Raw genomic sequence first — 13,014 nt, 5'->3', positions numbered from 1 at the left:
ACTCCGCATAGCGGCATGCTCTGGCACAGACAGATTGAAAAGTCAGCTCTTAGGGAACTTACAGCCAGGAATCAAATTAATGGCACAATCGCAGTCCCTATGAGGAGGCAGGGAACTGGACTTGGGCTCATCAAATATATCCTGGAAATCCGACAAAAACTCAGGAACTTCAGAAGAAGGGGACGAGGAAATGGACATCAAAGAAATATCACTATGTATCCCCTGACAACCCCAACCAGTTACAGACATAGATCTCCAATCCAGCACTGGATTATGTACCTGTAACCATGGAAAATCCAGTACAACAACATCATGCAAATTATGCAACACCAAAAAGCGAATATTTTCCTGATGTGCTGGAGCCATGTACATGGTTAACTGTGTCCAATACTGAGGTTTATTCTCGGCCACTGGCGTAGCATCAATCCCCCTTAAGGGAATACGGCTCTGCAAAGGCTCCAAGGAAAAACCACAGCGCTTGGCAAATTCTAAGTCCATTAAGTTCAGGGCAGCGCCAGAATCCACAAATGCCATAACAGAAAAGGACGACAATGAGCAAATCAGGGTAACAGACAAGAGAAATTTAGGCTGTACAGTACTAATGGTAACAGACCCAGGGACCCTCTTAGTACGCTTAGGGCAATCAGAAATAGCATGAGCAGAATCACCACAGTAAAAACACAGGCCATTCTGACGTCTGAATTTCTGCCTTTCTGCTCTAGTCAAAATCCTATCACATTGCATAGGCTCAGGACTCTGCTCAGAGGACACTGCCATATGGTGCACTGTCATGATCTCAATGGCAAGAGAACATAGCATAAGCATATATAGGAACTAGCTCTTGGAAGATGGGAACTGAGCTGACCATGAACTAAACCTAACGCACAACTAGCAGTGGCCGGGTAGCATGCCTACGTTGATTCTAGATGCCCAGCCCAGCCGGAGGACTAAATAAAGCTAGCAGAGGAAAATATTAGTCCTAGCTCACCTCTAGAGAAATACCCCGAAAGGAGACAGAGGCCCCCCACATGTATTGGCGGTGAGTTGAGAAGAAATAACAAACGTAGTATGAAAATAGGTTTAGCAAATTTGAGGTCCACTTACTACATAGCAGAAGACAGAAAGGACACTTTCATGGTCAGCTGAAAACCCTATCAAAAACACCATCCAGAAATTACTTTAAAACTCTGGCATTAACTCATAACACCAGAGTGGCAATTCCCGTTCACAAGAGCTTTCCAGACACAGTAACGAAACTACAGCTGTGAACTGGAACAAAATGCAAAAACAAACATGGACAAGAGTCCAACTTATCTAGTAGTTGTCTAGGAGCAGGAACAAGCACAGAGAGGCTTCTGATAACATTGTTGACCGGCAAGCAACTAACAGAGCAGCAAGGTTATATAGCGACTCCCACATCTTGATGGGAACAGGTGAACAGAGAAGATGAAGACACCAGTTCAATTCCACCAGTAGCCACCGGGGGAGCCCAGAATCCAAATTCACAACAGTACCCCCCCCTCAAGGAGGGGGCACCGAACCCTCACCAGAACCACCAGGGCGATCAGGATGGGCCCTATGAAAGGCACGAACCAGATCGGAGGCATGAACATCAGATGCATTCACCCAAGAATTATCCTCCTGGCCGTATCCCTTCCACTTGACCAGATACTGGAGTCTCCGTCTGGAAACACGAGAGTCCAAGATTTTCTCCACAACGTACTCCAACTCACCCTCAACCAACACCGGAGCAGGAGGCTCAACGGAAGGCACAACCGGTACCTCATACCTGCGCAATAATGACCGATGAAAAACGTTATGAATAGAAAAGGATGCAGGGAGGTCCAAACGGAAGGAAACAGGGTTAAGAATCTCCAATATCTTATACGGGCCGATAAACCGAGGCTTAAACTTAGGAGAAGAGACCCTCATAGGGACAAAACGAGAAGACAACCACACCAAATCCCCAACAGAAAGCCGAGGACCAACACGACGGTGGCGGTTGGCAAAAAGCTGAGTCTTCTCCTGGGACAACCTCAAATTGTCCACCACCTGCCCCCAGATCTGATGCAATCTCTCCACCACAGCATCCACTCCAGGACAATCCGAAGATTCCACCTGACCAGAGGAAAATCGAGGATGAAACCCCGAATTACAGAAAAACGGGGACACCAAAGTGGCAGAGCTGGCCCGATTATTGAGAGCGAACTCCGCCAATGGCAAAAAAGCAACCCAATCATCCTGGTCAGCAGACACAAAACACCTCAGATATGTCTCCAGGGTCTGATTAATCCGCTCGGTCTGGCCATTCGTCTGAGGATGGAAAGCGGACGAAAAAGATAAATCTATGCCCATCCTAGCACAGAATGCCCGCCAAAATCTAGACACGAATTGGGTCCCTCTGTCAGAAACGATATTCTCAGGAATACCATGCAAACGAACAACATTTTGAAAAAACAGAGGAACCAACTCGGAAGAAGAAGGTAACTTGGGCAGAGGAACCAAATGGACCATCTTAGAAAAACGGTCACACACCACCCAGATGACAGACATCTTCTGAGAAACAGGCAGATCTGAAATAAAATCCATCGAGATGTGCGTCCAAGGCCTCTTAGGAATAGGCAAGGGCAACAATAATCCACTAGCCCGAGAACAACAAGGCTTGGCCCGAGCACAAACGTCACAAGACTGCACAAAGCCTCGCACATCTCGTGACAGGGAAGGCCACCAGAAGGACCTTGCCACCAAATCCCTGGTACCAAAAATGCCAGGATGACCTGCCAACGCAGAAGAATGAACCTCAGAGATGACTCTACTGGTCCAATCATCAGGAACAAACAGTTTATCAGGTGGGCAACGATCAGGTCTCTCCGCCTGAAACTCCTGCAAGGCCCGCCGCAGGTCTGGAGAAACGGCTGACAATACCACTCCATCCTTAAGGATACCTGTGGGCTCAGAGTTACCAGGCGAGTCAGGCTCAAAACTCCTAGAAAGGGCATCCGCCTTAACATTCTTAGAACCCGGTAGGTATGACACCACAAAATTAAACCGAGAGAAAAATAATGACCAGCGCGCCTGTCTAGGATTCAGGCGCCTGGCGGTCTCAAGATAAATCAAATTTTTGTGGTCAGTCAATACCACCACCTGATGTCTGGCCCCCTCAAGCCAATGGCGCCACTCCTCAAAAGCCCACTTCATGGCCAAAAGCTCCCGATTCCCAACATCATAATTCCGCTCAGCGGGCGAAAATTTACGGGAAAAGAAGGCACAAGGCCTCATCACGGAGCAGTCAGAACTTTTCTGCGACAACACTGCCCCAGCTCCGATCTCAGAAGCGTCGACCTCAACCTGAAAAGGTAGAGCAACATCAGGCTGACGCAACACAGGGGCAGAGGAAAAACGGCGCTTAAGCTCCCGAAAGGCCTCCACAGCATCAGGGGACCAATCAGCAACATCAGCACCCTTCTTAGTCAAATCGGTCAATGGCTTAGCAATATCCGAAAAACCAGCAATAAATCGACGATAAAAGTTAGCAAAGCCCAAAAATTTCTGAAGACTCTTAAGAGAAGAGGGCTGCGTCCAATCACAAATAGCTTGAACCTTGACAGGATCCATTTCAATGGAAGAGGGGGAAAAAATATATCCCAAAAAGGAAATCCTCTGTACCCCAAAAACACACTTAGAACCCTTCACACACAAAGAATTAGACCGCAAAACCTGAAAAACCCTCCTGACTTGCTGGACATGAGAGTCCCAGTCATCCGAAAAAATCAGAATATCATCCAGATACACAATCATAAATTTATCCAAATAATCGCGAAAAATATCATGCATAAAGGACTGGAAAACTGACGGAGCATTAGAAAGACCAAAAGGCATCACTAAATACTCAAAGTGGCCCTCGGGCGTATTAAATGCGGTTTTCCACTCATCCCCCTGCCTGATTCGCACCAAATTATACGCCCCACGAAGGTCAATCTTAGAGAACCACTTGGCCCCCTTTATGCGAGCAAACAAATCAGTCAGCAACGGCAATGGGTATTGATATTTAACAGTGATTTTATTCAAAAGCCGATAATCAATACATGGTCTCAAAGAGCCGTCTTTTTTTGACACAAAGAAAAAACCGGCTCCTAAGGGAGATGACGATGGACGAATATGTCCCTTTTCCAAGGACTCCTTTATATATTCTCGCATAGCAGCATGTTCAGGCACAGACAGATTAAATAAACGACCCTTTGGGTATTTACTACCCGGGATTAAATCTATGGCACAATCGCACTCTCGGTGCGGAGGTAACGAACCAAGCTTGGATTCTTCAAAGACGTCACGATAGTCAGACAGGAACTCAGGAATTTCAGAGGGAATGGATGATGAAATGGAAACCACAGGTACATCCCCATGAGCCCCCTTACATCCCCAGCTCAACACAGACATAGCTCTCCAGTCGAGGACTGGGTTGTGAGATTGCAGCCAAGGCAATCCTAGCACCAAATCATCATGTAGATTATACAGCACCAGAAAGCGAATAATCTCCTGGTGATCCGGATTAATACGCATAGTTACTTGTGTCCAGTATTGTGGTTTATTATTAGCCAATGGGGTGGAGTCAATCCCCTTCAGAGGAATAGAAGTCTCCAAAGGCTCTAAATCATACCCACAGCGTTTGGCAAAGGACCAATCCATAAGACTCAAAGCGGCGCCAGAGTCGACATAGGCGTCCGTGGTAATAGATGACAAAGAGCAAATCAGGGTCACAGATAGAATAAATTTAGACGGTAAGGTGCAAATGGAAACAGATTTACCAAGCTTTTTAGTGCGCTTAGAGCATGCTGATATAACATGAGTAGAATCACCACAATAGAAACACAACCCATTTTTCCGTCTAAAATTCTGCCGCTCGCTTCGGGACAGAATTCTATCACACTGCATACTCTCTGGCGACTTCTCAGTGGACACCGCCAGATGGTGCACTGGTTTGCGCTCCCGCAAACGCCTATCGATCTGAATAGCCATTGTCATGGACTCATTCAGACCCGCAGGCACAGGGAACCCCACCATAACATCCTTAATGGCATCAGAGAGACCCTCTCTGAAAGTCGCCGCCAGGGCGCACTCATTCCACTGAGTAAGCACAGACCATTTACGGAATCTTTGGCAGTAAATTTCCACTTCATCTTGCCCCTGAGATAGGGACATCAAAGTTTTTTCTGCCTGAAGCTCCAAATGAGGTTCGTCATAAAGCAACCCCAAGGCCAGAAAAAACGCATCCACATTGAGCAACGCAGGATCCCCTGGTGTCAATGAAAAAGCCCAGTCTTGAGGGTCGCCCCGGAGCAAGGAAATCACAATCCTGACCTGCTGTGCAGGGTCTCCAGCAGAGCGAGATTTCAGAGACAAAAATAATTTGCAATTATTTCGAAAATTCTGAAACCCGGATCTATTCCCCGAGAAAAATTCCGGCAAAGGAATTCTCGGCTCAGATACAGGTGCATGACAAACAAAATCTTGCAAATTTTGTACCTTCGTGGCGAGATTATTCAAACCTGCAGTTACACTCTGAAGATCCATTACAAACAGGTGGACACAGAGCCATTCAAGGGTTAAGAGGAGGTAAGAAGCAGCTAGACAGCAATTAAGGGCTAGGCAGCAAAACTCTGAGGGGAAAAAAAAAAAAAAAAAAAAAAAAAATTTCCTTTCAACACTTCTTTTTCTCCTGCTTCAGCCCAAACAATTAACACTTTGCGGGCCGGTCAAACTGTCATGATCTCAATGGCAAGAGAACATAGCATAAGCATATATAGGAACTAGCTCTTGGAAGATGGGAACTGAGCTGACCATGAACTAAACCTAACGCACAACTAGCAGTGGCCGGGTAGCATGCCTACGTTGATTCTAGATGCCCAGCCCAGCCGGAGGACTAAATAAAGCTAGCAGAGGAAAATATTAGTCCTAGCTCACCTCTAGAGAAATACCCCGAAAGGAGACAGAGGCCCCCCACATGTATTGGCGGTGAGTTGAGAAGAAATAACAAACGTAGTATGAAAATAGGTTTAGCAAATTTGAGGTCCACTTACTACATAGCAGAAGACAGAAAGGACACTTTCATGGTCAGCTGAAAACCCTATCAAAAACACCATCCAGAAATTACTTTAAAACTCTGGCATTAACTCATAACACCAGAGTGGCAATTCCCGTTCACAAGAGCTTTCCAGACACAGTAACGAAACTACAGCTGTGAACTGGAACAAAATGCAAAAACAAACATGGACAAGAGTCCAACTTATCTAGTAGTTGTCTAGGAGCAGGAACAAGCACAGAGAGGCTTCTGATAACATTGTTGACCGGCAAGCAACTAACAGAGCAGCAAGGTTATATAGCGACTCCCACATCTTGATGGGAACAGGTGAACAGAGAAGATGAAGACACCAGTTCAATTCCACCAGTAGCCACCGGGGGAGCCCAGAATCCAAATTCACAACAGTGCACCACCTTGCGCTCGCGCAAGCGCCGATCAATCTGAATGGCCAAAGACATTGACTCATTCAGACCAGCAGGCGTAGGAAACCCCACCATAACATCTTTAAGCGCTTCAGAAAGACCCTTTCTGAAAATCACTGCCAGGGCATACTCATTCCATTTTGTGAGCACAGACCACTTTCTAAATTTCTGGCAGTATACTTCTGATGCTTCCTGACCCTGACACAGAGCCAGCAAAGTTCTTTCTGCCTGATCCACAGAATTAGGCTCGTCATACAGCAATCCGAGCGCTTGAAAAAATGTGTCAATATTGAGCAATGCAGGATTTCCTGGCTCAAGGGAGAATGCCCAGTCCTGCGGGTCGCCACGCAGCAAAGAAATAACAATCTTCACCTGCTGAATGGGGTCACCAGAGGAACAATCTGCAATTATTTTTAAAGTTCAAAAATTTAGATCTATCCCCAGAAAATAAATCAGGAATAGGAATTCTAGGCTCTAATACCGGAGTCTGGACAACATAATCTTGGATACTCTGTACCCCTGCAGCGAGTTGATCCACGCGCAAGGACAGACCCTGAACCTCCATATCAGCACCAAAATCCTGAACCACCCAGAGATTAAGGGGAAAAAAAGACAAAACAAGCTACAAAGGAAAAAAAAAATGACTCAGAACTTTCTTTTCCCTCTTTTGAGATGCATTTAACACATTGTGTGCCAGCTGTACTGTTATGACCTGGTGGTTAAGAGGCCACACTGATACGACCTGGTGGCTAAAACGCAACATGGAACGAGCTCTGAGAAGGTGGTATCTCTACTGACCGCAGTCCCTAATCCTAACAACAACACTAGTAATAGCCGTGGGATGTTCCTGACTCTCCCTAGACACCTCTTCACAGCCTAAGAACTAACTACCCCTAAAGAAGGAAATAGAAAGCTATCTTGCCTCAGAAAAAACCCCAAAAGGAAAGACAGCCCCCCACAAATATTGACTTTGAGTGGAGAGGGAAATGACGTACACAGAAATGAAATCAGATTTAAGCAAAGGAGGCCAATACTAAACTTGATAGACAGAGAGAAAAGGATACTGTGCGGTCAGTATTAAAAACTACAAAATCCACGCAGAGTTTACAAAAATGAACTCCACACCGACTCACGGTGTGGAGGGGCAAATCTGCTTTCCCAGAGCTTCCAGCTAGCCTGAATATGACATAGTGACAAGCTGGACAAAAAGAGACATATTTGCAGAACAATAGAGTCCAAGCAAATGGACAATCAAGAACTAGCAAAAACTTATCTTTTGCTGACAAGGACAGGCCATATGAGAAATCCAAGGAGAGAACCAAATCCAACCAAGAACATTGACAGCTGGCATGAACTAAAGCCCAGAGCAGGTTTAAATAACAAACCCAGGCAAGGCGATTAGTGAAGGCAGCTGCTACAGCTACCTAAAGGAGCAGCAGTTCCACTCGAAACCACCAGAGGGAGCCCAAGGGCAGAACTCACAAAAATACCATAAGCAACCACAGGAGGGAGCTCCAGAACGGAATTCACAACACCCTACATGTAATCTGCTCAGAATGTAGGACCCCAATGTGGAGTTTAACCTCAGCCACAAACTCAGTAATCTCCCCCTGTGAGAGAGGGGTAGCATTGATCGTGACCACCCGGATAGGATGACGCAATTTTCCGACCGTGAACCCGGCCGTGCGTGCAAACTCCTCATCAATGAGATTAGTGGCCGAACCACTATCCACATAAACAGTGATTGGCAGCTCTCTGCCAGCGACCATAACTGTGGCAGGGAGCATACATTGAGAGACCACCATGGAGGATATGCATAAGCTCAGATTGGCCTCCTCCACACCCTCTGAGCTTAGTAGATTTTCGCCGTTGCGCTTTTTTTTAGAAAACAGAGGACAAGTATTTACATAATGCCCCTTTTCACCACAGCAAAAACAGAATCCCTGCTTCGTGAGTGAGGGGGCTTGATGACGTGACACCCCTGCAATTTGCATAGAATCCGTGGGCTCACCTGCAGCAAACTCACGTGCACCTACAACCTCCCCCATAGGCGGCGTCTCTAGCGCCCCCTGACGCAAACGCCGATTAATGCAGACAACAAGACTCATGGCAGACTCTAGAGATGCAGGAGTCTCATACATCAGAAGGGCTTGTTTAATCCTTCTCGAAACCCCACATACAAACTGACTCCGCAGCGCCGGGTCATTCCATTGTGTGTCCCCTGCCCAGCGGCGACATTCAGAACAGTAATCCTCCACCATTCGCTGCCCCTGGCAGAGAGCATGTATTTTAGATTCTGCTAGAGCCAATCTGTCAGGATCATCATATATGAGTCCAAGAGCAGAAAAAAAACTCTGTGCTGAGTTAAATGCAGCTGAATCAGAAGGTAATGAAAATGACCATGCTTGGGGGTCTCCTTTCAGTAATGAGAAAACCAAGCCCACACGCTGAGCCTCATTACCTGAGGAAAGCGGGCGCATACGAAAATACAATTTGCAAGCTTCACGGAAAACAACAAATTTACTGCGTTCCCCAGCAAACCTCTCAGGTAAAGGGATTTTTGGCTCTGCAACTCTACCTGCAGTTTCCACTTGCACATTAGATACCACAAGACCCTGTTGCTGAACTGCCCCCTTCAATTCTGAGACCTGTAAGAACAACGCCCTCAACTGGCGGTTTATGGAAGTCATGGGATCCATGACATAAAAAAAATATATATATATATTTTTTCTTTTGGGACGATTATAATGTCACGGGGGAACTGGGTAGACTAAGGTTGGTTACCCGGGCCCCTGCGATATCCCTCAGGCTAAGGAAACCCTGTCTGTCCCTTTCCCAGAAGTTACACTAAAGGTGTGCATGTCTGGGCCGCCAGGCCTGACCCTGACTCCTGTTTCAGCCCTAAGCTGAAACCACCACCCGCCACCCAGTGAAGAGACCACACACTAATCCCCACAGAAAGCACAGACAGGTAAAACTGAAAAACGCACCACGCCGCAGACACACAGGAATACACTATAATGTGCACAGGGCAAAACAAATACAAATAGGAAGGAGGAATAAGACAAAGGATTATACACCACCAGATACAATATTCCTACAACAAGACCACCACTCCAGACCGGAATCACCAGGCATAAAGCACAAGCTATAATCGGCGACGCCCAAAGTCCAGCGTGACTATTGAAAGGCCGTGGGCATGACCCAGCCTCCAACCTGATTACCAGCTAGATTAACCCCGAGCAAGCTGGATAAAATCTAGCCGACGCCACTGAGCGTGTAGTGGACGTAAGTGGAATTACTGCTGTCTGTCGGACGCTCTAGTGTGAGCAGCGATCCCATTGAAATAATTTAGGAAGTAAATAAATTGATATACAATATTAGATGCAATAAATAGACCCAACTGAGGTTATATCTCCTTTATTTCACTGAAAATATGGCCACACAGCTGTAAAAATGATGGCGGGTCACTATGACCCGAACACAACAAGTGTACAAATCGGCGTGTAGCAAAAAGTAAACAAAAAATATATATATACTAGATGGTGGCCTGATTCTAACGCATCGGGTATTCTAGAATATGTATGTAGGTATATAGCAGCCACATAGTATATAGCACAGGCCACGTAGTATATAGGAGCCATGTAGTATATAGCAGACCAATACTACGTGGCCTGTGCTATATACTATGTGGCTGCTATATACATACATACATACATATTGTAGAATACCCGATGCGTTAATGCAGGCCACGCAATATATAACAGTGGCCACACAGTATATAACACAGCCCATATAGTATATAACACAGCCCACGCAGTATATAGCAGCCACACAGTATATAACATAGTCAATGTAGTATATAACACAGGCCATGCAGTATATAACAGTGGCCACATAATATATAGCACAGGCCATGCAGTACATAACACAGCCCAGATAGTATCTAACACTGGCCATGCAGTATATAGCAGCCACACGATATATAACGCAGCCCATGCGGTATATAACACTGTCCACGCAGTATATAATACTGCCCACGTAGTATATAACACTGGCCACGCAGTATATAACAGCCACACAATATATAACGCAGCCCATGCGGTATATAACACTGTCCACGCAGTATATAATACTGCCCACATAGTATATAACACTGCCCACATAGTATATAGCAGCCCACACGGTATTATAACGCAGCCCACACGGTATATAACACTGCCCATGTAGTATATAACACTGCCCATGTAGTATTTAGCAGCCCACGCAGTATATAATGCAGCCCACATGGGATATAACACTGCCCACGCGGTATATAACACTGCCCACGTGGTATATAACACTGGCCACATAGTATATAACACTGGCCACGTAGTATATAGCAGCTATGCTGTATATAACGCAGCCCACGCGCTATATAACACTGCCCACGTAGTACATAGCAGTGTGGGCACATATCCGTGTTAAAAAAGATAATTAATACAAAAAATAGTTATATACTCACCCCCTGGGATCCAGCGAAGCTGTCCCTATGCATGCGGCTGCTGCCATCTTCCGTTCCCAGGATGGATTGCAAAATTACCCAGATGACTTAGCGGTCTCCCATGTCATTTGAGCAGTGTTTACATCACTTTCAGATGTTTTTAGACCTTAAAAGGACCCCCGGGGGATCGTGGTAAAAATATTCGGGTTTCCCATAGACTTACATTGGGTTCGTTGCTCGGGTCGAGTACACAAATATTCCAATTTGCTCAACCCAAGAAACGAGCACCAGAGCATTTTAGTGCTCACTCATCACAAATCAAAAGTAGTATTTCTCCACAAATGTGATATCATAAGCACACTCAGAAGAAACAAATTGTATGGTGCAATTTCTCCTGTTACCCTTGTAAAAATAAGAAATTAGGGCTCAAATATCATTTTTGTGGGGAAAATGTGATTTTTTTATTTTCACAACTCAATGTTATAAACTTCTGTGAAGCCTCTTGGTGTTCAAGGTGCTCACCACTCATGTGAGGGGTCTACTTGGGGTCACTTGTCGGGGGTTACCATTGTCGGGGGTTTCCATAAAGTGACAGTGGTCAGAATTGTCATTAACGGTCAAACCACCTAGCGGGTAAAAGGGTTAATGTTTGCACACATCTTTGTACTTACACTGTGCTTCTGCACTCTTTAGATTACACTTTTTACATTATATATTTGATCTACGTATTACATCTAGTTGTTATGTACTTTTCATTTTGACACAATAATCGTATTGATAAATATAATATTAACAATATAAGCGAGATCACACTTAAGCACTGCAGAATGTTTTTGATGACTTTCTGTGTAATAATTTACCTTTGCCTTTGAACCATTAAATGATTTCATAAACATGTGTCTGTGCAAGTGGCTGGTAATTAGGCGAGGGTGTTCCTCACTTTGTTGTAGTTTTTCGGCATAATCCAACTCTTCAATCCAAGGTACTCTTTCCCAGTTCAGTACAGTATTGCTCCAGGTTGGGTCTCCATTCTTTTGAATGAGGCTTAAAATCTCAACCATCCATGTGGTACCTAATAATGTTATTAAAAGCAAGAAGAAAAAATATATATTTTTAACATTTGAGAAATTTTAGTTATGCAAGATGATCTCTGACCAACATTTGTACAAGGCTTTTAAAATTGTGGGGCTGGATCTGAATACATTTTATATGACACATGCAAAAATATACACTGCTCAAAAAAATAAAGGAAACACTAAAATACCACATCCTAGGTATCTCTGAATGAAATATTGCAGTTACAATTTTTTTTTTATTGCGTAGTGGAATGTGTTCAGAACAATAAAACATAACAATTATCAATGTAATTCAATATGAATATCCCATGGAGGTCTGGAGTTGATCCAACTTCAGTGGAAATGCCTCATGACAAGGAAATGATGCTCAGTATTGTGTGTGGCCTCCACGGGCCTATATGACCTCCCTACTGTACCACACCTGGGCATGCTCCTGATGAGGATGCGGATGGTCTCCTGAGGGATCTCCTCCCAGACCTGGACTAAAGCATCCACCAACTCCTGGACAGTCTGTGGTGCAACATGATGTTGGTGGATGGAGCAAGACATGATGTCTCCGATGTGTTCAATTGGATTCTGGTCTGGGGAACGGGCGGGCCAGTCCATAGCTTCAATGGCTTCAGCTTGCAGGAACTGCTGACACACTCCAGCAGCATATGGTCTCACAAGGGGTCTGAGTATCTCATCTCGGTACCTAATGGCAGTCAGGCTACCTCTGGCGAGCACATGGAGGGCTGTGCGGCCCACCAAAGAAATGCCACTCCACACCATTACTGACCCACTGCCAAACCGGTCATGCTGAAGGCTGTTGCAGGCAGCAGATCGCTCTCCATGGTGTCCCCAGACTTTGTTACGTCTGTCACATGTGCTCAGTGTGAACCTGCTTTCGTCTGTGAAGAGCACAGGGCGCCAGTGGTGAATTTGCCAATCCTGGTGTTCTGTGGCAAATGCCAA

At 45.4% G+C, this 13,014-nt stretch overlaps 1 protein-coding gene across 1 annotated transcript in view; it reads right to left on the bottom strand.

Moving 5' to 3' along the window:
- Positions 1-13,014, bottom strand: part of LOC143774206 (sulfotransferase 2B1-like) — a 302,209-nt gene that overhangs the window by 194,432 nt on the left and 94,763 nt on the right. Inside the window, exon 3 of the mRNA XM_077261584.1 lies at positions 11,845-12,056. Within this exon, the coding sequence (XP_077117699.1) occupies positions 11,845-12,056 (212 nt within the window). The remainder of the gene's footprint in view (positions 1-11,844; positions 12,057-13,014) is intronic.

This window comes from Ranitomeya variabilis, chromosome 5, assembly GCF_051348905.1.
Source record: "Ranitomeya variabilis isolate aRanVar5 chromosome 5, aRanVar5.hap1, whole genome shotgun sequence".
Classification (NCBI taxonomy): Eukaryota; Metazoa; Chordata; class Amphibia; order Anura; family Dendrobatidae; genus Ranitomeya; species Ranitomeya variabilis.
This window is presented reverse-complemented; position numbering and strand designations above follow the sequence as displayed.